General features: G+C 41.5%; 2 protein-coding genes across 4 annotated transcripts in view; one reads left to right on the top strand and one right to left on the bottom strand.

Moving 5' to 3' along the window:
* NARF (nuclear prelamin A recognition factor) overlaps window positions 1-9,405 on the bottom strand; it is a 33,107-nt gene extending 23,702 nt beyond the window's left edge. Inside the window, exons 1-3 of the mRNA XM_083148425.1 lie at window positions 9,149-9,405; window positions 3,501-3,575; window positions 1,403-1,546 (exon numbers count right to left, since the gene is read on the bottom strand). Coding sequence (XP_083004551.1) covers window positions 1,403-1,546; window positions 3,501-3,575; window positions 9,149-9,175 — 246 coding nt within the window. The 5' untranslated portion in view covers window positions 9,176-9,405. The remainder of the gene's footprint in view (window positions 1-1,402; window positions 1,547-3,500; window positions 3,576-9,148) is intronic.
* A 179-nt stretch (window positions 9,406-9,584) lies between these two features.
* CYBC1 (cytochrome b-245 chaperone 1) lies at window positions 9,585-24,181 on the top strand. Of its 3 annotated transcripts, none has more exons than XM_083148428.1 (7): window positions 9,585-9,658; window positions 14,871-14,973; window positions 15,525-15,566; window positions 16,134-16,207; window positions 16,901-16,997; window positions 17,085-17,229; window positions 17,307-24,181. In XM_083148428.1, exons 2-7 carry the CDS (start codon window positions 14,889-14,891, stop codon window positions 17,431-17,433), a joined length of 570 nt encoding a protein of 189 aa, XP_083004554.1. In that variant the 5' UTR covers window positions 9,585-9,658; window positions 14,871-14,888; the 3' UTR covers window positions 17,434-24,181. The 3 variants fall into 3 exon arrangements, with proteins under 3 accessions (XP_083004554.1, XP_083004553.1, XP_083004552.1); XM_083148427.1 differs by having other exon boundaries at window positions 9,607-9,762; XM_083148426.1 differs by lacking the exon at window positions 9,585-9,658 and adding an exon at window positions 10,219-10,342.
* Window positions 24,182-24,890: the final 709 nt, after the last annotated feature.

Consider the following 24,890-nt stretch of genomic DNA (forward strand, 5'->3'; position numbering starts at 1 on the left):
GGTCCGCGGCGGGAGCTGGGAGGGTGGTCCGCGGCTTGGTGTTTCCTGGAAAGTGGAAACTTAGTGGCCGGGGAAAGTCTCCTCCGAGCCACCAGGCAGCAGTTCCCAGCCGCCGCTCACACAGAGCCAGCACTGTGACTACTGGGCTGGTGGAGGAGGGAACTGCGCTACTGGTGCATTGAAGGCAGCAGGTGCAGGAAGATGCAGTGTATCTGAGACCCCAAGCTGACTGCCCAAGCTTCCCCTGGAGCCCTGAGCCGTCTTCAGCGGAGATGTATCAGAACAGGTCCATCAGAACTGTGAGTCTCTCTGTATAACATGTAACTGTCTGTACCATGGGGAGGGAAATGTGCAATATGTGGAAGGGGATGTAACTCTACTATGGGGAGGGGGGCAATTGTGTCTCAGGGGAGGGTGGGTAAGTATATACCATTGGGGGGTGGGTAACTATCGTGGTGAGGCTCAATATGGGTCAGGGACATTACTGTGGACATTGTGGAATTGTGCACAGGCAGCATTACTCTGGGAATTGCGCTGTGGGCTGTAGGGTGAGGGAGGCCATTAGTATGATAGAGTGTGGGCCACAGGGTCAAGGAGTGCATCAAAGTGATAGAGGGAAGGCCACGGGGTTAGGGATCGTGTCATTGTAGTATAGAGCAAGCCGTGGGGTGTGGGAGTGCGGCAGTGTGATAGAGCCTAGGCCATGGGGTGAGGAAGGGTGTCAGACTGATAGCACGCAGGCTGTAGGGTGAGGTTGTGCGTCAATGTGATAGAAAGCAGGCCGCAGTGCGCCCAGTTTATGTTCCAGCATAGAGGTGGGGGGTGATAGCGTTTGAGGGGGTGGGGGGCCCTAGAGATATCAGTGTATGGGGCCCCAAGAGTTCTGTTGCCGGCCCTGAGTAATGCCTGCTAAAAGCATTGATCAGTGTACATGAACCACCACCATTGTTCCTGCTGTTTTCCCACAATGTGTTTATGCATGCAATATTCTCCTTCCCTAGTGTAGATAGAAGTACTGTACTTTACTTTTTCTCTGACATATGTTTAGAGGGTAACATTCAGGAAGGGAACACCAAGGACTATTGGTGGTTTCTCTCTTTGAGTTTCAGAGGGAAATTTACTAAGATGGGAGTTCTATTTCACATGGAATATTGCTATGGGAAACCAATCAGATCCTGTCTATTATCTTCTAAAGGGTGCTAAATAAATAAGAAATATATTCTGATTGGTTGCCCATAGCAACATCCCATGTGAAAAAAACTACCATCTTAGTAAATTTCCCCCTCTCAAACCAGAAAACAAGAAAACAGACATTCATTTCCCATTTCCTTAAAACACAACACACAAAAACAATATTAAAAAATATTTAGGCCAGGGGTCCTTTAAAGACATCCAACTGTACCTTATTGACACTTAAAACATTGAAAAGCTCCTTCTGGTTCTGTGCAAAGATCTGGGCACCCTCCTCTGAGGTCACACAGTTTCCGCATGCCAGGCAATCGCTAAGAAAGATGCGGGAATCAGCCAGGCGGTGAAATTCACTTTTCTGAAGAGGAAATAAAAATGGTATAACGTCACTGGGACTTAAGGGAGTTCAGAGTATACCTGTAGAGGTCAGAGATCGAAGCAGAAAAAACAGAGTACAATACTTTCACACAAAAAAAATCATTAAGCTAATCTTAAAGTCTGTCAGTAGACAAAGAAGTACTGCAAAGTATATATATGTGAAAATATAGTTCTATTTATTATTATTATTATTATTATTATTATTGTACTTTGATCCCGATTCAGACCTGCTCGCTAAGCAGCGTATATTCACTGCCTACCGAGAAGCTAAACCGATTCCCACCGGACGCACGCCCCCCTAGCAAATCCCCGGGCTAGCATGCGAGCAGATGTGTAAGCTTGATGGTCTCTCAACGCTGAATGATTTCTCCAGCCTTCACTCTGAAAAGTCAGTCTATACTTACTATTCAGATGCCCGCTAACCGACATATTGGGGGCAGGCACTGATGTCATGTGACGTCAGCCGCCAGCCCCAAGGATGCCATGGACTTGCCCATCCTATTGCCAATGCCTGGGTTCCCAGGGTTTGCACATGCGCATACTCATACCCACACCATAGGCTGGGGAATCAGATTCGGACCTGAGCAATCAGGTCTGAACTGCCCCCTTTGTACGCTTGCGAGCAGGGCCCTCATACCAATTGGACTGTCTGTAACTACCCAGTTTGTTTTATCCCTATTTTCAATTGTAAAGTGCACCAGAACTTGCTGCCCTGTATAACAAAATGATAATAAATAGAAGAATACTTTTTTAAGACACCCCACTGTTAATGTAATTAGCAGAGTCCTGCACTTACACGTACCCAGCATCTGTTCTTAACACCTTTGGTGCAGTGAATGCCGGCTACCTTTCATATGTGGGGTATCCAATTAGCAGTGATCCATTTTCAGCCAATAAAAAGTGTCCTGATGTCACTTTTTAAGACTGATGGTCATTATCGCGGTATCCAGATAGAGGCAGCGGACAAAGGACTCATGACAACACATGGGATTCAGGAAAAGTTCCCGATCCCACAGCAGTGTTACCGCAAATAATGCTTTTGTGCGCCTGATAACTACCATCATGGGAGTTGGGGGGGGACGGACTGGGAAAGCTTTCCATGCTGAAATATATTAGAAAGGGGTTATGGTATATTAGGTCGACAATAACTAGGTTGACATCCAATGGTAAACAGGGAGTAGGTCAACACCTATAAATGGTCGACAAGCTTAAGGTCGACTATGGGAAGTTTCTTCACTTTATTTGTCCCGAATGTCAACACAGTCGACAAGGACACAGTCGCTGAGCTTGCCATGCTTCGGGCACACTATTCTATTCTCCCACCATGCCCTAGTTGGTGGTGGGGCATGAAATACTGCCTGTCGGCACATGTCAGCAACAGTGAAAAACCTGTGTCGACCTTTTGACTGTCGATTTTCCCATGATCGACCTAAAGCTTGTGTCGACCTTTGGACCCTGTCGACCATGGGTATGATGACTATTCATAGGTGTCGACCTAGACATGGTCGACCTAGGGTCCGGATGTGTCCACTTATAAATACACAATACAATTATATGAACAATTTGATTTAAAACTGAAATTCAACCTATACAGTAAGCATTATTTCTGTGGATATAAAATATAGTATACCTTTAGTTACAATAAAACATCAAAATGAATAATGTAATAAACATTTTTTAACCTAAATTTTTGCAACGTTAAAATATATGAATTTTTCCCATTCCCGACTGGAAGTTTGTTGTCTGTTACTCAAGGATTTAATTTTGGAATAAAAAAGTGAAAACTGCTGCTACTGTGCAGGGTGTGGACGATCAGTCTGGCTTGGGCCATAGTGACATGCAAAGATAAGTGTGGAGGATGGGTGTGTTACCGAGAATGATGGTCTCATCTGGAAGGACATGTGGAAGGTCTTAGATAAGGTGCTGGTTCTTACCTCATCTTCGTTTGCAACAGACAGTGGCTCAGACGATTCAGCATCTTCCTTATCCTTCTTCTTCCTGCTGCATTCCTAAACAGAGACACCAGGGGAGAGGTAAAATGGCAATGCTTTGCAGTATGCTTACAGATGTTAAAAACAAAGAAAAAAGAAAAAGAAAAAACACAACAGGTTTATTCCTCTGAATGAATAAAATATATATATATATATATATATATATATATATATATATATATATATATATCCCCCCAATATTCCAACTCGCGCTTTAGCCTATTTCACAAATAATGTATACAATGTGTCGCAATTATATGCTTGGCAGCCTCACCACTAAGTTTCCTGAGGGATAGGGAACGAACAAAGACCAATATTTTTACCCAATAGTGGTATGGCGCCTATAACAAAGTTCAATAGCAATCTTGCAATATCCACGTCCAGTGAAGTAAAACGGGAGGTGTTTTTCCAATATTTTGTTTATTTTTCTTCACAGGATAGTCAGGTAAAAAACGCTTGCAGAAAATCCCTTTTCATATATCCCAACACAGAGAAGTCCTAATGTAAAAGGGTTAATATAATTATATACGAGGCTGGACGCTCCTGTGTAATTATCAGCACGTGCGCCTCATGCATAAAGGGGGTATGCGGGCGCAAGTGCGTCCTATGCACAATAAAAGGAGGCATTTTCAAACACCCACTATCCACAGCAGCCTGAAGTATGGCAAGCGCGGGGAGCCCCACGAGGGGGTGTGTTACGCGTCCTCCCGACCTGTTCATACCCCACTATCCACGTCGGAGCGGAGTTGATTATAAAGACTGTGGCAAGCACAGTGAGCCACGTAGACCGAAGCCTATTTTACTTATTTACTCCCAAAAAAACATCGGGTTACACCTCCAAATTGCCAAATTCTTGTCAGTCAAATTGTGAAGGGTTTACAATTAGATATTTTCGCTATTTATGTGGTGATTTGGCCTCATGAATGTATGCTATTATCCTTACGCATGCACACTCATCCGATAATTGTTAGGATTGCAAATTCGCCCAATTGCGATCAACTCTGATTAACCCCCTATATCGTTTGTCCGGGAGTTGAAGTGAAATTGTTGACAACAGTGGAGCAGTTTGAACATTGTCTAAAGTGAACTCAGATTTTGACTACGTATCCAACTCCATTCAACCTGCGTGTAAAAGAATCAAGTTACTTGCAAACACGTTTTGTTACAGAAAGAAGGTGAATGTATGAGAATGGGCTGAATAAGCGCTCAGAACTAACACATCATGCGCTAAGCCACTTTTTGTTCTTTCATTTACAGTGTATATATTAATATTACATACAAACTGCACACGTTACAGTCATATGTTATATTAGTATTTACAGAGGATGTGAACATTTATGTTACCAGCTGGTTCTGAAGTAATGGAGTTTCAAAATATTTTTTCTTGCCGAGGCCTTGACCAGAATATTTTGTTAGAAACCTGTTTATCCTCTAGCAGCTATTGACACTGACGTGCATGGATCGTAGGATCAACAGTGTCTGGTTCAACACCAAAAGGTTAAAATGCAAATTCCACACTGGCAAAAAGATTGACACAAGCAAAATGTTGACACATGAATAGATTAACGTGCGGTTTGACCTTTTTTTGGTGTCAATGTCGGCACCTGAGCATGTGGACCTCCAATCAGCATACCACGTACCATGTGCATGTCAACCATGGTCAACAAATCAACTGTCAAACTATCATCCGGATCCCGACACTGACAATGTTCCTCAAGGACAACACAAATACACAGTAACTATAATACATGTACTGCTCTAAATGATATGGACATTCGTGTAAACAAGAAGTTCTGCATATAAAAGTACAAGGATGTATGCCAGATGATTACACTCTAAAGGGGAGATTCAATTGTTTGAGGCTGCTATTTTTCCCCATCTAAACAAACCGTTTAGACGCTGAAACAATTAGTCACAATTCAATTGTGGCATCTATGCATATTGCACCCATACAGACTATGTTTAGCCTCGTAAAGAAGCTTATGCTGGCCACACATCAGACCAACTTTCCTTCAACCATCCAACTAGTTGGTTGGTTGGACTGAAAATCTGGTACTGTATGGGGGCAACTGCCAATAAGCAATTTGCTCACAAACTCAGGAGAATGGACAAAAACCTTCAGTGAAATTGTTTAAATCAAACAGATACATTGTCTGAGTGACAGTTGTTGTCCATTTTCAGATTTGGCAAACAAATGACTTAGTTACGAATTCCATTTGCTCCTCTTCAGTACCAGGTTTTTATTCCATCCAACCAACTAGTTGGATGGTTGGAGGAAAGTTGGTCTGATGTGTGGCCGGCATAAGTCTGTCTAAACTCCTGTTAGGATGCCCAAAGTGCTGACATTCCTTCCTCGCACCTCAGGAGGCTGCTAGAAGAAATGTCATCCCCAAAGCGAACAGGTGTCTAAACAGAGCAACATTTGAACAGCTCAGTTTTGTGACCACTAGTGTTATCTGCATGGGAAATCCCCACACTTAGGAATCAGGAGACCTCCAACATCCATAATAATGTAAAATAGAATAACATAACTCTTTGTAAAACAAAAATACTTTGCCTAATGATTGCTTAAGTGAATATGTTAGAACTCACAGTTTATACATAAATAGTCACCAGGAGCTCCTACATATATTAGTACAACTTACGTGTTCTGAACAGGTAAAGGAAGTAGAATGTGAGAGAGACACATTTTGGAGACAGTTTTATTAAAATAAGAAAGGGATTTAGTTGATCGCTTTATTATCGAATGACTGTGCATGCATACTGAGTGATCAGGCATCTATTTCTAAGCAATCTAGTCAGATCACTTAGAAAAGCATCTGAAATTGCGCGGTGTGTATGCCCCTTTACTCACATTTGCACAGACTGGAAAAAAAAAAAAAAAAAAAAAAAAAAAAATCGAGCAATGGTACATGAATTGCGTATGGATGTGTGACAGAACACCAGATAGCAATATTTTTGCAATTCACTTGCATATTTACACAGAATGGCTTTGCTTTCTGCCTGGGTGTCACTGAACTACTACTTGAAGTCATCTGCAACTTTGCAGATAAGCAGTCAGGTCTGAATCAGGCCCTTAATTTGCAGTATTGCAGAATTCACACAGAGATTTTGCCATTCCTGTTAAAAATATACATGTTTAGGCTTGTGATTATCCCTACAAACAATGAAATCCCGGTCATTTCAAAACTTACAGCCAAAAAACTAATCTCTTGTGTTTACCTTACCTGTTATGCTAACAGAATGATGATTAACCAGTAGGAAAACCTTGATCATTTTTGCGCAACTGCAAAAATAATCAAGGTTTTCCTCCTGTAATTACCTGTAAATTCAACAGACAAACATTCCCTAGTTGTCAACAGTACCTTCATGTAATAGAAAATCCCATTAAGTACATATACATTCCCTTTAACACCTTCAGCTCCAGTCCATTTAATATTCAAGTTTGGCAAAAATGGAACAGTGTCTGTAACAGCTGTCCCCAACAGGGAGAGATTACAGCCTCCAGTATGGTCTGGACTGCTACAGTTTTTACCCCATCCAATTTTTCATATGGAGAGGCAGTAAACTCTCATTGTTCATCTCATCAGTGACAGCATACCCTACTGCAGGTTTCTGATCCAGTCTAGTGTTGCAGGGTCAGGACTGTTCCTGGGGAGATCTGGATATCCAGCTGCTTGGAAATTATGTAATATCTAACAAGAACTACAATGTGAAAGGGGTCTGTCACAGGTTTGACATGTATTGGAACGGTGTTCCAAATCCTGGTTTTGACCCAAGATATTGGTGGTAAAGGGGAATAATTAAAAATAAAAGGTACTTGTTTCCTAGCACGGCGTTGTGTACCTTATTTAGTGGTGTGCGATGCAATGCTTGTACAATTAAATATTGCATAGCATCGCATGCCAGCAAATGGGATGCGATGCAACGCGATTTTTAATTGTAAAAGCACCCATGCCATGAGATGCGATGGGTGCTTACAATAAGATGTAACCCCCAGTATCCACACCATCCCGAAGCGTGGCGAGCCCCGCGTCCTCCGACCTTTTCAAACCCCCACTATCCATGTCGGTGTGGAGTTGATTTTAAGACAGTGCCCGAAGTGTGGCGAACGCAGCGCGCCACGCTAGGGGACGCGGAATACGAGCCCGAAGTGCGGCGAGCCCCACGAGGGGACGCGGAATACAGGTAAAGTAATCCGTGTCCGCTCGTCAAGCTTCGGGCTCGGTGGCGAGCTGCGCTCACCACACTATCTAAAATCAACTCCACGCCAACGTGGATAGTGGGGGTATAAAAAGGTCGCCACGCTTCGGGATGGCATGGATACTGGGGGTTTTACATCTCATTGTAAGCACACATCACATCTCATGGCATGGGGGCTTGTACAATTAAAAATCAAATTGCATCGCTTGCCGCAATATTCCATGGGGATGCGATGCGATGAGTTTTTTAGGAGCCCATACGATGGAAATCGTGGGCGCTGTTCTAGGAAACAAGTACCAAAATAAAAAATAAATAAGAAATAAGAAAATAATCTTACAAAGATTAAAGGCATATTCTAATGCAAATAAATGTAGATAAGAAAGTACATTTTATGCACACCTTTACCCATTAAAAATATATGATGTTCCCAAGTTGTTTGTTTATTCATAATCATCACATGCTACAGCAGCATGCTTTTTGTACTAGATGCGATGCGATGGAATCTAGTACAAAAAGAATGGGATGCACATACTTTTTGTGCTGTGCGATGTTATGTGTACGGGAGCGGGCATCGCATCACACAGGGAAAACACACCATGAATGGGAACTTTTGAACTAGTGCAAAAATCACCCCGTGTGTATGCCGCATAATCATATTATGAAACTAGTGAACACAAACACAATAAGAATATGTGACAAAATCATTGCAGAATTTCCATTTAATGTTAGGGTGTTAATAAAAAAAAAAAAAGGTACTTCCTCATCTTTGCGGCCACAGCTTACGCTACAGAACTTACGTAGCGAAACCCGCACCACCCTGGGTCCACGCCATCATCTATTACCTTTAGTAAAGTTGTGTGGAGCGAAGCGAGCCACCAAGGGGATGATGATGCTATTCTGAAAGTGGCTAACATAACTGGCGTAAGCTGTGGCCACAAAGATGAGGACTACCATAAAAAAAATTACCTGTAGGTTTAAACAGTACAGTAAAGAGAACAAAAGAAAGAAAGAAAGAATAACTTCCAAATATAAATAAAAATAATAATAAAAAATAACTAACTCCCAAGAACAAACAGTAACTATAAAATAAACAATTGTTACAATAACGCAATGAGAAGCAATGACAATGTTTCACATGATGATGGTCCTATGTGGATTATAAAGGTAAACAGCCTACCAATCCACCACACTGCCTCCTCTATTTAAACATTGCATTAAGATATATAAATAAATACGGTAAACATAATGATATAATACATGTAATGAGCCTGGTGGAAGCAAAATATTATAGCCACACATAACAGACACGGTGCCCCTGGCCCCCTGGGCTGGGGGTTATACGCATGTTGTCAGCCATTTAAAGGATTCCAGATAAAAAGCGCCATTACCGATTTGGTGCAGTTTTCACACTTCATGCCTCGCTCGGAGTCCTTACTGTGCCCACAGGAGGATACTACCGGTTGCGCTGGCACAAGGGGTCCACACACACTGCCCCTCCGCTGTCACCCTGCCCTTTGTCATACACGGCTCCCTGCTCTAGTCTATACTGAGTGACAGCTGCCGAGCCAATAAGAATCAGAAAAGGGAAGAGCTTCCTCCGCCAGTAACCGGTGGCACATGTGACCGGCGCTGCTCCAGGAAGTGTCTGCTTATCTACTACGCGGTAGCAGCCTCTGTACCCGTAGACGCCATTTTTCTAAAGCCCACATCTGCATTCAAAAGAAAGATGCAGCCACCTACTAAATGTCTCCTGTACAGGAGACAAAACGGCAGCGTTTGCTCTCAATTTAGATCATGCCACATGGTCTTTATTATAGATCATGTGACCAATAGTTTCCCTGCTATTGTTGGCCGCGTTGGGGTCTCTCTTTGAAGCTGTACACGTAAAGGGGGAGAAGGTGAAATATCTAGGCGTTATATTTGCTCGGCTAGCCCGTCAGTGTGACTGACCACCATAACTGTAATGGCTGTGAGCGCAAAACTCTTGAATTCCGCCCTAGAGGTGAGGAGCAGCGTCAGCGTTTTATGACATAGGTGTGTGGAAATGCTAGCTTACAAGAAGTGTGCAGGGTGGCATTTTCCACAATCATATGTATGCTACAGTGGCTACCCACATCTGCTTATATAGTAAGCTTGCGAGCAGGTCCCTCCTTCCTCTATGTCTCTATGCCCAGTTTGTTTTATCACTGTGACTTTGCAATTGTAGAGTGCAACAGAATATGCTGCCCTATATATGAATCTGTAAATAAAATAAACATGTGCAGGACAGGTTTTAGCAAATAGGGGCATTCCTCTTCTGCACTACACGTTAATTGGTCACTATTAGCATTTATTAGAACATGCTATGAAACAATGTACTCAACGCATTATAAGATCGCATGGAGTAGGGCAGGTGCTAGATAAGTATCTGGTGTGCCACCTAGTGGCCAGGGCAGGTAAAGCGGAAGGAATGTGAAGCCTGGGAGGGTCCTCCCGTATCCCAGCATGCCTCGGGGCCTCACCGTGTAGTACTGCTGTTAATGATAGATACATTACATACTAAAGCAGGAGTAAACGGTAGTGGCTGTTGCAGAGGTACACAGGTATGTGATGGGTCTGTGTGCGTCTGTGCTGTCAGTCACCAGGGTTCCGTCACTGGGTGTGTGTATTAGCACAGGGTCAACGGTGTAGGGAACAACTATACTTTATATGCATCTGCAGCGGGAACAAAGAGGGAGGGGTACTGCTCCGTTATATGCTATTGTACTACACTGCTGCAGTTATTGAACATGACTACACTGGTTATGGCACTCCTCGTAGGAGTCACTCACATAGCATCGTAGCAGGTTCCCCATTGCTGTCTAACTATACAATTGTTATTGAAATTGATGATTATAGCATTAGCATCTAATTGATCGTTATTATGGAAGATAGTTATTATAGAACTACAAGTCCTAGCATGTACTAGTTCTGGGCTGCATATGTATCTGTCATGTTGTTGCAGTGCTAAAAATCCAATTACAGATCACAGGTCTGGAAAGCCTCTATAGCTATGTGGAACTACAAGTACCATCATGCCACGCCTGTTATAGCTTAAGGTGCCCATACACTATTGTGATGTTTTGCAGCAGTGTATGGGCCATGTGACCCTGCTTCCCGCCATCAGGAGGGGGGCAGAGTCGAGGGTCAGACTGGCAGCAGGGGACATCAAACACATACATTTTGGGCTGAATTCTCGACCCTATCTGTTGAGATTGGGTGAAAGCGACCCAAATCGTGCTAGTGCTTCGGTTGGTGGTACAGATCCAATTAAATTGACTTATGGTATATATGTAATATGCTGTTGCTGGTGCTGTTCGCTGCCAATCTTAAAATATGTGGACAAAATGATGCAAATCCTATCCCTTACCACGTAATTGACCCTAAAGTTGGCCATACACAGCTCCAACTTCTCTGCGCAGTGTATGACCACGCAATGGCACTCTGTGCTTAAACACACTGGGGTACAGGTATATTGCTTGTGAATAAACACTTGATGTCTTTATTCTTATTCAATAAGATTTATTGGAGTTTGAAATTCACACAGCATTTGATAAACATAAATGTAAAAACATGAGAGTATAGAATTGTATACATAAAAGTTTGTGGATAACTCTTTAAGAAAGGGAAAATATTAATATGAGAGATCACCTAGTCCCGGTACACATACGCGGTGGGGTAAGGGTATGGGGAACCTGTCGTGAGCCAGTCCCGTCATCTTTTCACATGTAAGGTATCGCATGTGACCCCGTTCCCCACCGCCGGGAGGGTTACCTAATCCAGAGATCATATATGCAGCATATGTAAAATGACCATGAAATAGTGGTGGCCTTGCAATCACTGCAAAGTGCCTTATGAAGGCTTGCAGCCATTTTTGTGTTTTTTAATAGACTGAGCAGACTCAAAAAGAAATCCCTTAAACATAGCCTGTGTTTGGGTGCTGCTAGCATCATGTTACCCATGGGTCTGGGAACTTATTCCCAGAGTAGTAAACCCGCTCAAAGCAAAAGCTTCAAATGCTAGTTCGCTACCTTCTGTGTTTGTGCATGTGTGAGAGAAGAGATGTAGTTTCATTCTCTGCTAGCGGAAGTGGGTGTTTCGGAGACTCACGGACACTAGACATATGTATATGTATAGATATATAGATAGAGATACTATGGGTTAATGCCTGTTAACATGGTAATTGAATAGCATCAGACATTAAAGCATGGTTGCCTACCTGACCCTCTCCATGCGGGAGAAAACGCTCTGTTCCTGGACTTCCCTGGTAATGTATGATTGCCATCACCTGTGGGGAGCTAGGTAATTGATAAGAAAGGTGTTTCACCACAGGTGATGGCAATCCTACATTACCGGGGAAGTCCAGGAACAGAGCATTTTCTCGCTGAAGGAGAGGGTCAGGTAGGCAACCCTGCATTAAAGCCAGAGGCTACCACCACATAGAATTGAATTCCCACTTAAGCTGGGTATACACATTAGAGTGATGTGTGCGTACTATAGCACATTATTTGTTGCATCTTCTCATATGCCTGCAGTTCAGGGCGACCAGAAGATATTGTGACGGACGGTATACTTCTGGTTGAGGCCGCTGACCGATATATCTTGCGGTTGTGCGTTAATATCATAGTCTGTACAAAACGCACAATGTATTGTTACAGTGGTCATCCCATCGGCCAATAACCACATCTAGGGTGAAATGTAATAGGATGAGAGATTCAGAAAGTGAGAGATTTGGTAAGAAATCTCCAGGTTTTTTAAAGCGGCAATCATTTACACTGCAAAATCAAACTAGTTTTGCAGTGTAAATGATTGCCGCTTTAAAAAAACTGGAGATTTCTCACCAAATCTCTCACTTTCTGAAACTCTCATCCTATTACATTTCACCCCTAGTGTGTACCCAACCTTACTGTGGATCTATAGGGATTTCTCCAATAGGTAGATGGCTACGTATTGCAATTATATTTTTAGGAAATAAAGTACTTCCTGTGTCACTGACTATGGATGCTATTGCAAGGTCTACTCAATATTTCATCAGTTATTCTGTCATCTATCATTTAGCCATTAATACCGCAAAACAGTTATTGCTAATGAAGCTGCTACTGTGTATTGTGTCTAGGGCAACTAGACACTATTAGTAAAGGGGTCACTTAAGGATGATACAAATAATAAGTGTAAATCTACCTATATCCTGCAGTTGTTGCTAAGCCAGTTATGCGGTCTGAAAGCAGCATAAGTAGATCTTGAGGACCGGTTTGGCCACCCCTGTACTATAGCATGCAGCTTTTATACTATTTAATTTTAAAACCTTTAAATTATGTCCTAATGTTAGTGAATATCTGTATTTGTCACATAAACAAGTAAGGCAGCTGCTGTGCTGACTGCAACAATGTTAGTAAGAATGCAGTTTAATAATGTAGTAGAATCCATTGCCATCTCTGAGGGAATTTGTGGCAGCCATTTTCAGATGAGACACTGGGCCGTATTCAATGTGGTCGGCGAGGATCGCTGGAAACAAGTGACCCTTGCTGTTTAACCCCCACGTCGGCCTTTCACCATATTCAACGTTCCGGAGGAATCCTCGCTGTCAGAGGACAGTGAGGATTCCCCTAAATGGCGAGGTTCGCGGCTAATGCAGGGAGCCTGCTGTATTTAGCTGTGAGCCTCGCTGTTTTAGCGGCTGCACATGCCGTTTCCACTTTGCTGTAAAAACCCAGCAAGGTGGAAACAGCATGTGCAGGGGGGGGGGTTGTCAGTTGAATACTGACCGTGCAAGCAGTGACAGCTCGCAAGAAGCATTGAATAAATTGTTGACATCATAAATGCACATTTTGCTACTGCTATGTCACTTGTTCCAAGTTAAATTATAGTCTGCATTTATATAAATAGTGGTGTAGCTCATAAAATGTGTGTCACCATTCTTTCACAGGCTTCTCATTTACATGTCAATTTTCACTTTATTACATTGTAACTTCCCCATTTTGGGCTACTTCCTTTAATTTCTTCCCCCTCACCATCACTATCAGCAGGAGGTGGGGATGTAGAGTATTACATTTCACAAGTGTACCATTTTGTACAAGGAATACTGATTACATAGCACTCTGCCTGGAAATGACTATTATTTGCCTTCTAACTAAAACTTAAGCAAATGAGAGTTTACATACTAGAGGGGAGGAGCAGACTGACAAGTGACACATATGGGGTAGACAGCATGTAACAGTGGTTTGGGATCAGTTGGCTGGGTTTGGTGAAGAAGTGGGTCTTGAGAACTCTTTTAAAGTTTTGTGGCGAGTCTTGATAGGGAGAGTTAAAAAAGTCACCAGTTGGCTAGAGAGGGGACGTTCATTAGCGGAGTGAAGGGAATGTGTGTGTAAATGGAGATCAGGTCAGAGATCTAAATGGGAAAGGAATGGGTGAGGGCTTTGTAAGTGAGTGTGAGAATGTTCTGAAAGGGAAGGGGAGTGGATGCAATACATTTTGGAGATGAGCCTGGCTGCAGCATTGAGGATAGATTGGAGTGGAGAGGTATTTGTCAGGGATGCCAGATAGGACAAGATTACAGTAGTGCAGTTTGGAGATGACCAGAGAGTGGATGAAGGTCTAGGTAGCATTCTGCGTGTGAGGATCTGATCCTGGGAATATTTTTGAGATGAAAATGGCAGGGTTTGTCAGAGGTGCTGAATGTGTGTTTTGAAGGAGAGGGAGGAGCCACAGTTTACTCCAAGACCATGCACTTGGGTACTAGAGAAGACAGTAATGCCTTCAATAGATAATGAAATAATGAGGTGTGTCGCCGAGTAATTCACAGATCCACGTGTTTTCCGACCATGCCGTTTTTTTTTCTGACAGTCATTTAGTCGGCTCTTGGATTGAATAGGTCAAATTTTATTTGCTGGAAAATCGTCAAAGTAACGATTTTCCGACTTGGAAAAATCAGAATGGATTGATTACCCCCTTTAGGCATAAAAGGAGATAACTGACAAAACTTTAGAAAACGCTTTTTAAAAATGGTCAAACAAAATTATTAATAGGACCACTTTGTATGGATTGACCCTTGTTTATCATTTACACTTTGCTTTTATCTTGCTATTACAGACAGACGGACAGACAGCCATGTATATGCAAGTGGAAAACCGTACCGGCACCCTCTTACATTTAAAGAGGAATCCCAGTATTCGCTCCTGGTCCGTTTTAGTTGGTGAGTTTATCTCAAGTATCCACCATCATTTATTGGATTTCTCAGAAAAGCGTTTATTATAAATGATCTCTTCTTCGACATAAGGTGCTTCACATCCAATATCCCCTTTGGCCGGGGGATGTACTCTTTAATGGGCTAAAACTATATAAGATCAATTAGGGAGGTAGAGTGGTCAAGTTATGGCACAAGTGGCTTCATTTGTCAGAGGTGTGGATATTGGGTGACTTACTGGCAGCCCCTGAAAATGATCCCACACATTTCTTTTTTGCAATGTTCAAAAACTTAAATAAAACAATGGTAAAGTGTGGGGCTATGAAAGGTGATGATCCACCGTTGTATGGAATCATTATGTAAGGCCACATAGCAGCCATCAGAAATTTGTTTTTATTTTGTAAATAGTGCTAATAATAATTGTTTCTGGTTGCGATGGTCTACAAAATATGTATGCATGTTTACTTTATTAAATAAGTCCCTAAATAGTCTTCATTAATTTTACCTTTATTAATGTAAATATATTTAATGCAGAAAAACCATTTCTATTTTTATTTTAGGGATCTCCTCTGTTGGCTTGGCTGCAGCATATTATAGTACAGGTATGTTCAATGTAGATCTTTTAATTTTATTCTTGAAATTAATCACATTTTACCACAGTACTAGAAGTGTCTTCATTTGTTTGCAGTCTGGTGGCAGCTGTAGACATTTCTAAGCAGCTATATACTGTAATTCTGTGGTGATTAGTGGAGTATGGCTATTGTGCTGCATTTAATCCAGTGATAGCGCTCAGTGAAAAGTGTGGGTCCCATGGACCCCTCAATTTATAAAGTTGGGGTCCTACTCCCCTTTTTCTCGGTCCCATCACATATTATGCTTTTGAGCTGCATACTTTTTGTGCTGAGCGATGAGATGTGTGATGGGAGCCTGCATCTCATTGCACCCAACAATTGTACCATGTATGGGCACCTTAAGTCACTGTGCATAGTTAACCAAATCCCCATAAGCAGCAGTGGCCATAAGCAGCAGTGGCCATATCTCATTCTGTCTCTATACTGTCTGATGTTATACACTAGTCACTCGTGGTTCTTGTTGCAATGAGACTATCTGCGGTGTAGGTTCAGCCTATATTGCATCACTAAAGCTGCCCTGTTTCATTCCAACACTAGATTCCTGGGCCTGGAAGCTGTTTTATGTGGCTGGATGCCTGTTTGTGGCTATTCAAAATCTAGAAGATTGGGAGGTGAGTGTTGCTTGCAGTGTATATTTGTCATTTTGATGCAGTTTCCCGTCACTTTCTTCCCAATAATAATAATATTTGGTTGACAGACCCTTCCGTAAGACTCACAATATTTTATTAAGCAAGGTCCCAACATTTGTATATAAGTAGCTTGGACCCCTTTCCATTTCTTCCAAAGCTGCACAATTTTCCCCCACATACGCGTGTATGGGTGGCATCGCATCTGTGAAGTACTTTAATTGTGTAATTCTGCCCCTCTGGTTTTGTAGACATAGGGCCTATCTCGGACCTGTTTGCTAGGTTGCATTTTTGTTCGCAGCCTACCAAACAGGAAAACGCCGCCCACTCGAATGTCCGCTCCCCACATTTGCATGCAAGGGGATGTGTACGCTTACACATCCCCTCACATGCAGCCGCAGGAGTGAAAATTCATTTAATGGTCGCTGAATATTAAATGGTTTTTATTTTTCCATGTTCGCAAATACCAGTCAGTCTAAACTGACTTATTTCCTCCTGAGATGGCCTCCCCCCCTGCGTTCTCTGAATATGATACTCGCCGTAGGCGATCACACCAGGGATCTGCTCATGCACATGTTCACATCCATCGGAAAATATCGGGTCTGAATTGAGCCCATAGAGGGAAATAATCTGGTTGGTCACTGTGGATTTTCTGATGTGATTTCTTATTACTCCCAGGAAGCCATATTTGACAAGAGGGAAAGGAAAGCCACCCTGAAAACATTCAATTTGTACAAGAAAATCCTGACCTTGTGTAAAGGAGGGCATGAGCAAGGTAGGTGAAGACATGTAAGGTAATAGAATAGTGAGTCCATTAACTTGGTTATGGTAAACACACAAACATATATATGTTCTTCCACAGTTGTGATTCTTCTCAGTGAGATCCGGGATTTGAATGTCGAGGAGGAAAAAGTGAGATATTTTGGGAAGGGCTACCTCATTGTCCTGCGTCTTGTAACAGGATTTTCCCACCCCCTTACGCAGAGCGCGGTACTAGGAAACAGAGGGTAAATTCACAACAGATTTATCACTTCAATAAAAAAGATTTAGTATGTTTATTTATTTGTAACTATTTTACCTCCAGTGACGTAGAAGCTGTGGCCAAACTACTCACCACTTTCCTGGAACTAGACCTGGCTGGTTTCCGCTCCCGGATAGCAGAAGAGAGTAGTGACAGCGAGGAGACATTGGACAAGGAGGATGAAGAATGAGTCCACAGGACATGGAGGAATTCCGCAATGAAGGCAGGCTGTCACCCTCAACATCAGTCACTTCATACAGTGACATTGCAGTGCTGTCTCCTAAGTTATACCTGGTGCTTACTGGTAAAAGCACAACTGGGCTCATCCCATAATATAAACCCTCCTGTGACAGATAAGGTTAGAGATGTTTGGTGGTACTTTTTATTCAAATTGGTCCTTTCACAAAAAACATACTTCTGAAGCATGTAATGACCGAATATGTGATGCCACAAGGAAAAAACATTGCATTTTCTGGAAACCCAAAACCACCTCCCTCCTTCTCTTTTTTTTTTTTTTTTAAATCTTGCCTCAAGATGGTCAACATGATTATTTTGAACAGTTTTATTGCACTAATACTTATTGATTTAACTTCTGCTCCTATGAAGGATGTGCCTTAGTACATCAGCTCCTTTGTTTTTATGTATAGAGGAAAAATACCAAATACAGGAGTGACTTGGTGTTAAATCCTCTAAAACTTGAAAAAAAAAAAAACACTCCTAAACATTCTGCTGTGCAACAGTATTACGCTTGCCACTTAAAGGGCTGGCTACCTTTTTGCTTGCTTTCCCCACTAGAGGGAGCCTAATGGGATCTAATTTTGTTGGCTCCACATCAGATGTCTTGCAGAATAGAATAGATGTCCGTCCTTGATTGCCTGCTGTGCCTTTGGGGTTCATACAGGTCTAACACTCTATGTCACCAAAACCAATTTACCAACTTCTATACCCAAATCCAGGATTAACTGAAAATTATAACTGTTCTTGTTTGTTTTTTAACTTCTGAATGTTGTCATGACCAGGATATTGGAGTAAAGATGTGTAGGCAACACTATACAGATCTGTACTATATAGTCTTGCCTGCACAGTCTGTTTTACTGATCTATTTAAAATAAACGGGAGCGCGCATCGAGATCAAATCTGCATTGAATGAGGCTGAAAACTGTTCCATGTCCATTCGATTCGATTTTGACTATATAGTCAAAATCGAACACAAAATCTCACTGTGTGTACACCACATTAAAGCTGTAGACACACTGTGCGATTCTGGCTATTATACTATATTGTCAAAATCAAATAGAAAGTTAGTCTGAATCACACAGTGTTCAGCCACATTTAATGCCGTTTCGATAGGGCCTACACATGGGGTGATTTCAGGGCATTTTGTAAGAGATCTGACTTAATTCGACTACATCGCTTAGGGAAAAGCCCCTATATATTGCTCTCAGTGGTGTTTTGTTTCTGTGCAGAGAAAACACTGACTACTTTTTTTTTACACTGCAATATAGGTATCCGTTTGAAGTACAAACCCCACCCAAATGTAACTCTCTGCACATATTACATCTGCCCCACCTGCAGTGCACTTGGTTTTGTCCATTAGAGAGAGAATCTGCTTTTGCAAGTGAACCAGAATCAGGCCCCACGTGTAGGGGCCATAGCGATGCGCGGGCCCGCTTGTGTCTATCACCCAAGCTTTGTTACATAACCAGTCTCTCATTCTCAGGTACTATAAAAACATTGAGCCCTGCTATATTATCCTGATACTTCCCATGTTATTTGCAGCTGATAAAACGTAAGATCTTGCAGTGTAATATCTGGGAGGTCTAGGTTGGTGAGCACTGTTTCACTGTGAAAGAGATGTAGCTTTTCCCACAGGCTGTAATGATAAATATACTTTTGCATATAATAGGTAACAGGTTGAGTCTCCCATATCCAAAATGCTTAGGACCAGAAGTATCTTGCACTTTGGAGTTTTCCTTATTTTGGTACATTTTTTCATATCTTAAAGAGTCATCTTGGTGATGGGACCCAAATCTAAAAATAAAAATCATTTGTTTATTTTTCATACAATATTTTTAATAGTTCTGTGCATGAAGCTAAGTTTGTGTATGCTGAACTATCAGAAAGCATAGATGTCACTCTGTCGCATTCAAATACATTTGGATTTTGAATTAAAAATTTTGGGAGATATTCTAATAGCACCAATGCTGGCGTCCTTCTTCCCTGACACTGGTACTTAACGGGGATTATGCGTAGGTTACAGTAAGTAGCTGCTGAAGCTGCACTAAAAGATGGGATCTGGAACTTATCCTCGATTACTTGTTTTCATGTGATTGCGGGTCCATTTTTAGCCAATAAAATCAACCTCTAATTGGTTACATGGCGATAACCACCACCGGTCATAAATTGCTATAGCAGGCCTTTTTATTGGTCAAAATATGAATCTGGGATAATTGGAACATGCCTTAACCAGTGAGGTGTAGTTCTGGTACACTCTGCATTATATTCATTGCATTATTTATTTTTTTATTTATGGCTGGTCTCTGTCCGTACATTTTATACATATCCAAAATACATTTAATTTCATACAATTTTTAAAGTTGAACTATGTGCTTGCAAGGAAGTGTGTGTCTGCTACATCCTTCTACAAACCATGCCCCATAGCTGTTAGTTGGCCTTTGTGTGCTTTGTCCTTAATGGTACTGCAAACCTTTTCCCTATTTTGTTCTGGCAAGTGGTGGTGATAAATGTATGTATGATTGATATAAAAATAGTGATGAAAAAGTACAAGTTTTATAAAGCTGGGAGATAGTAGGGGTATACAAATATTAGTGTATAAATATAGTAATAATGAAAAATAATGTTCTATAAAAGTTATCCAACTGTGTAAATAAGCAAAAATGGAATATCGTGCCATTTATCAGTATGAAATGGAGATGATATCAGTCTACATTTCATTTTGTGTGCAACTTGCTGTGGCAGTCCTATTTCTTTTAGTAATAATGGCAGGGCATGCTGGGATGTATTGTTCCACTTCAGCTGGATTTCTATGGGTTGTCTACCTTAGTGTAACCACCTTGAGAAAAAATTACTTTAGTAAAGTGTTTTTCAATTGTTGACCAGTCCTGCACATTTGTGGGAGTTGGTGATCTTGTGTACAACCACTTCAAATGGTTTATTACACTGTTTTTCAACCATTGTGCCGTGGCACACTAGTGTGCCTTGAGTTGTTCTCAAGTGCCCCCAGATCTAGAGATGCCCAAAAGAGTTTACAGCCACCACCAGTTCATCTGTTATTTACTGGTCTCTTCTTTTCATGTAAAGGGCCAATTTATGTTATGTCACTTGTGGGGACCAGTGTGATTGCTTTTTTTTTATGGGGGCCAATAGGTTTGGTTTTGTGTGTGGGGGGTGGGGGGGCAATGTGTTTTGCCCTGTGGGGATCTCATGGTGTGCCTTGGCAATTTTAACATATTTAGTGTGCCGCAAGGTAAAAAGGTTGAAAATCACTGGTATATAAGATCTACAATCATATGGTCGGTGTGTCGACATGTCTAAGTGTACCGCGTCCCCTCGCATGGCTTACTATGGTTTTGGCACTATTATATTCTCCCTCCACATCATAGTGGATGGTAGGGTATGAAATACCTACTGTCGGCTTAATTTTTTTTTTTTTTTAAATGCATGTCGACTTTTTGACTGTCAACCTAGAGTCAATCTATCATGAGTCCAGCTACCCTTCAAATTCTGTTACAACATTTCTATGGGCTTAGTCTGGATTTGACCATTCTAAAACACAAAATTTCAGATGGATTTAAGGATCATTTCCTTGTTGCAAGGTCAATCTTCTTTGACTCATACTGTGACATTTTTCTGTAGAATTTACTGGTGCAACTCACATTCCATAGTTCCACCACTGTTGGAATGCCATCCTGGTCTTGTAGCAGCAAAACAGACCTGAGCCCTTGCGATGTCTTCTTGAGAATGTCACTGATGCCACATGGGAGTGCATATCATCGGCATAGCCAGTACACGTTAGATGATGTGCCCCATATCCACCGGATTGGATGACCTATAGACTAGAATGTACATTCACCACCAGCTTTCATAATTTTGAAATTTAAAATCATTATTATAAATATATCTAGATCTGGGGTAGCCGTCCTCGAGAGCTACCAACAGTTAATGTTTTCCAGATCTCCTCACGGAATCATAAATGAAGTAATTAGCTCCACCTGTAGATCTTTTAAAATGTGTCAGTGAGTAATGAGTGCACCTTTGCAGCAGCTAGGTTGTCTGGAAAATGTCTGTTGGTAGCTCTCGGACTGGAGTTGGCTACCGCTGATCTAGATTATGGCAGATAATTGTATTCTTTGGCTTCATACTTTCATCTATCACCGAACCTTTTGCAACATTTCTGTAAATAAGTTTTTTTCTAGAATTTTTTTTTTCTTCTTCCTCCATTTAAATTTAATAAACATACATTTTTACTAACCATTTTATATTTATTCACCACCAGTTGCCTAAACTACTTTAGGACAAGTGTTTTGTTGCACTAATGTGGACATTTTAGGTCAAGGAAAGTCATATGACTACACTCCAAACTCCATGCCAACAAATGGTTATGTATATCTGTTCTGTAACAGTTTGGTTTTACCTATTTTATGTATCCATTTTAATACATGTTTCCACTAAAGGAGGAAAGTTTATTTTTGCAAAATATTTATTTAGCTCAGTCACACTGTAGACCTTTATTAAAAATCTAAATTGTGTATTGCAGTTTGTAATGATGCTGTTAAAATATTATACTATGCTGTTTGTTACAATTTACTAAACCTGCACTTTAGTATTGTCCTAATTGTAGCAACGAGCCAGTGCAGTATACTCTTAATATTTATTGAGAAGGAGTTATATTCCGGATCATTCCGAACATCATTCATGACTGAGCATCAAGTGCCAATAGCGCATGTTCCACTGGCTCCACCCACATTCCATCATGTCCTTTTCTCAGTTCTTAAATAAAGATTTGTCTACAAGAAAAACTTTATTTGCTTAAACTCTTTATTTTCAATCTGCTGTGCAGAATCTTTGGAACATAACAAGGGATCATTTCTACAGGAAACAATGAAACCGCTCCGTGGTAATGCCACACTCTGACACGATCCTTGAGCACTTCCTCTAAGTCACTTTAAGGCACAATGTTACACAAGGCTGACAGGATAAGAATGTATTGCAGAAATAGTCACTGAGTATAATCTCCATTCTGCAGTCTCTGAGAGAAGCACTGCTACATTAGGTATTGAAGATGAGAATATAATATACAGTCCTGATCGTTGAGCATCTACAGTCACTGAGAAGCATGATACACAAGGTAATGAACACTAGCTATGGATAGTCTATAGTTATGCCATCAACAGCATAATGCCAGCAAGAGAAAAACAATTCTGTTGTAATGGTATTCAGTGTTCTCCCCAGGGTTACATTTTTGGGTGGTCGGCACAACAAGCGACTTCCTGCCGCCTGGCATTCGTGGACTCTCCTGACACCCAGCACTCTCACCAATTCGAACTTGTTGCAGGCGGATGCTGATTCTGGACAGTCTGCCCAATGGGAAGATGTGACTGACAGGGCTGAGCTACGTTGACATTCGCGTAACATGATCTTCCCATCAGGTGCTCCATCCGCAATCAATGTCCACCTGCAACAAGTTCTAATTGGTGAGAGAGAAGGGGGAACACATCAGAGGGGCCACCTTGACCGGTCACAGCACTCCGTGTGTAGGGAGTGCTGCACTTCATTACAAAAGAAATTGCCTGGCTGCCCCGCTGTGTGCCACTCCAGCCTTAACTGCATCTCCCACATCACTGGGTAGTGAGTGACTCATTTATCCCATCTCCCCTAGTGTTATTCATATAGCGCTAGCGGTGGGAATGAGGATACCCGGTGACATAGTCCCTCACCTGCTGCATTCCTGGCCACCAAAAGGAGTGAGGACCGACAAAGGACCCACATCTGGTGCAGGAGGAGAACTGAGCAGGACAAGTAGCCCAATTGGCAGAAAAAGCTACATAAATAATTATATTTTACAAAGTAAAAGTATGTGTTTAAATTCTTAGGGTCTGGATTTAAACACTTTATTATTATGAAGACCTCCATCCAGCTACTTCTTGCAGCCACGTGGCTGGAAAAATATTTTTGGTTATTTAAAGCATATTAAATGTTTGTTTTGTAACTTTGAATGTGATTCTTTATTATCATGCTCTAAGTTACAATGCTGACCTGTTTGAAATGCTATTAAGAAAACAACGTTACAACCATGTCTGCATTCTCCCGTCAACGTTTTACTGTTGACTAATCCTATGACCCCCCCCCCCCCCCCACACACACACAAAACCAAATAACCGGGTTAAGAAATTCTACCCAGTATTTGATGATTATATGGGTATATCTATTGTGCGACAGGGTCAGCCCAGGTCGAAAAACCCGGGTCCCCGACCCTGGTAAATTCCTGGGTCGGTAATCCGGGTTGACCCTTTCACACAGAAAAAGGACCCTTGTTGAACGTCAAATTACTGGGTACAAATGTTTAACCCGGTGATTTGCTTTTCTGTGTGAAAGGGGTATAAGGAGCACACAAGGGAATGGTGATTGATATGCCATACAGACATGAGTACGGAGAACCACTTTCTCCAGTTACTGTAAGGAGCAATACTGTAAAAGGTAATGAGGATGGAAACGTAATAAACAGACCCTGTGAAAATTATTCATTTTGCACGTTAGAAAAATAAAATGTATTCCTAGATTAGCAACCCAGTGCACGAATGTTCTTTCTTGATGCTATACATAATGTGCATAACAAAAGTAATTATTTTGTATTACCTAAAAGTACAGGTATTTTTATGTTTTTGTAATTATACAATAAATAAAGTAATATAAGATGGTGAGGACTGAGTCAGTTTCTTATTTCTAAAGGGCTTTTGTTTGAAAGTATGAGGTCTGTGATTTTCTGTAAAGGGGCAGTCATTTACTTGGCATGGTTTTGCCTTTATAAATGACTTCCCCCTTAAATAAAAGCAAAAACTGAGTTCAACTGGCGTCTCACACAGAGCTCACCCCGCATTACATCTACCCCAATATATTTAAATATGTACATGCATCTCTTGCAAGAATAATATAATATTAAATGTGTCCCTTTTATTTTAAGGGTAAAGACTAGAGCGTAACTACCTTAGGGAGCAGGGGGTGTAGCTGTTACCCTGTCAAAGTAACATTTGCTAAATACATTTTTCACCACGGGATGCTACATAGGGCCCTTACAAACTTTTTTTATGGGGCCTACATATATCTAGTTACGTCGCTGGGTAAAGGGGCAAAATTAGGCAACAATAAGGTTTTTTATGTATCTGCCTATGCTGTTCGCACATTCATTAACTTATCATTGTTCTAACAATATGTAACCCCCCCTCCCCAAATCACCGCTAACCAGGAGAAGTAGCAAAAAGGTGCCCCCCTCCAGTGCTTATATTCCAGCGCTAACATGTTTAATATTATACACATGTACTGTAAATATGACTTAAAAATATTCAGTATATACAGAAAATTATGTTAATTTATTGTTTAGTTATGGGCTGACATCTGCCTCTTCAGGAC

Source organism: Crinia signifera, chromosome 6 (genome assembly GCF_055691185.1).
Source record: "Crinia signifera chromosome 6, ASM5569118v1, whole genome shotgun sequence".
In the NCBI taxonomy this organism is placed as follows: Eukaryota; Metazoa; Chordata; class Amphibia; order Anura; family Myobatrachidae; genus Crinia; species Crinia signifera.

Coding starts and splice junctions, on each gene's coding strand:
- CYBC1 (XM_083148426.1), top strand. CDS start 10,280: ATGATAGATACATTACATACTAAAGCAGGAGTAAACGGTAGTGGCTGT. Junction 14,974..15,524: donor CTCCTGGTCCGTTTTAGTTG/GTGAGTTTATCT, acceptor TTTTTATTTTAG/GGATCTCCTCTGTTGGCTTG. Junction 16,208..16,900: donor AAAATCTAGAAGATTGGGAG/GTGAGTGTTGCT, acceptor TATTACTCCCAG/GAAGCCATATTTGACAAGAG.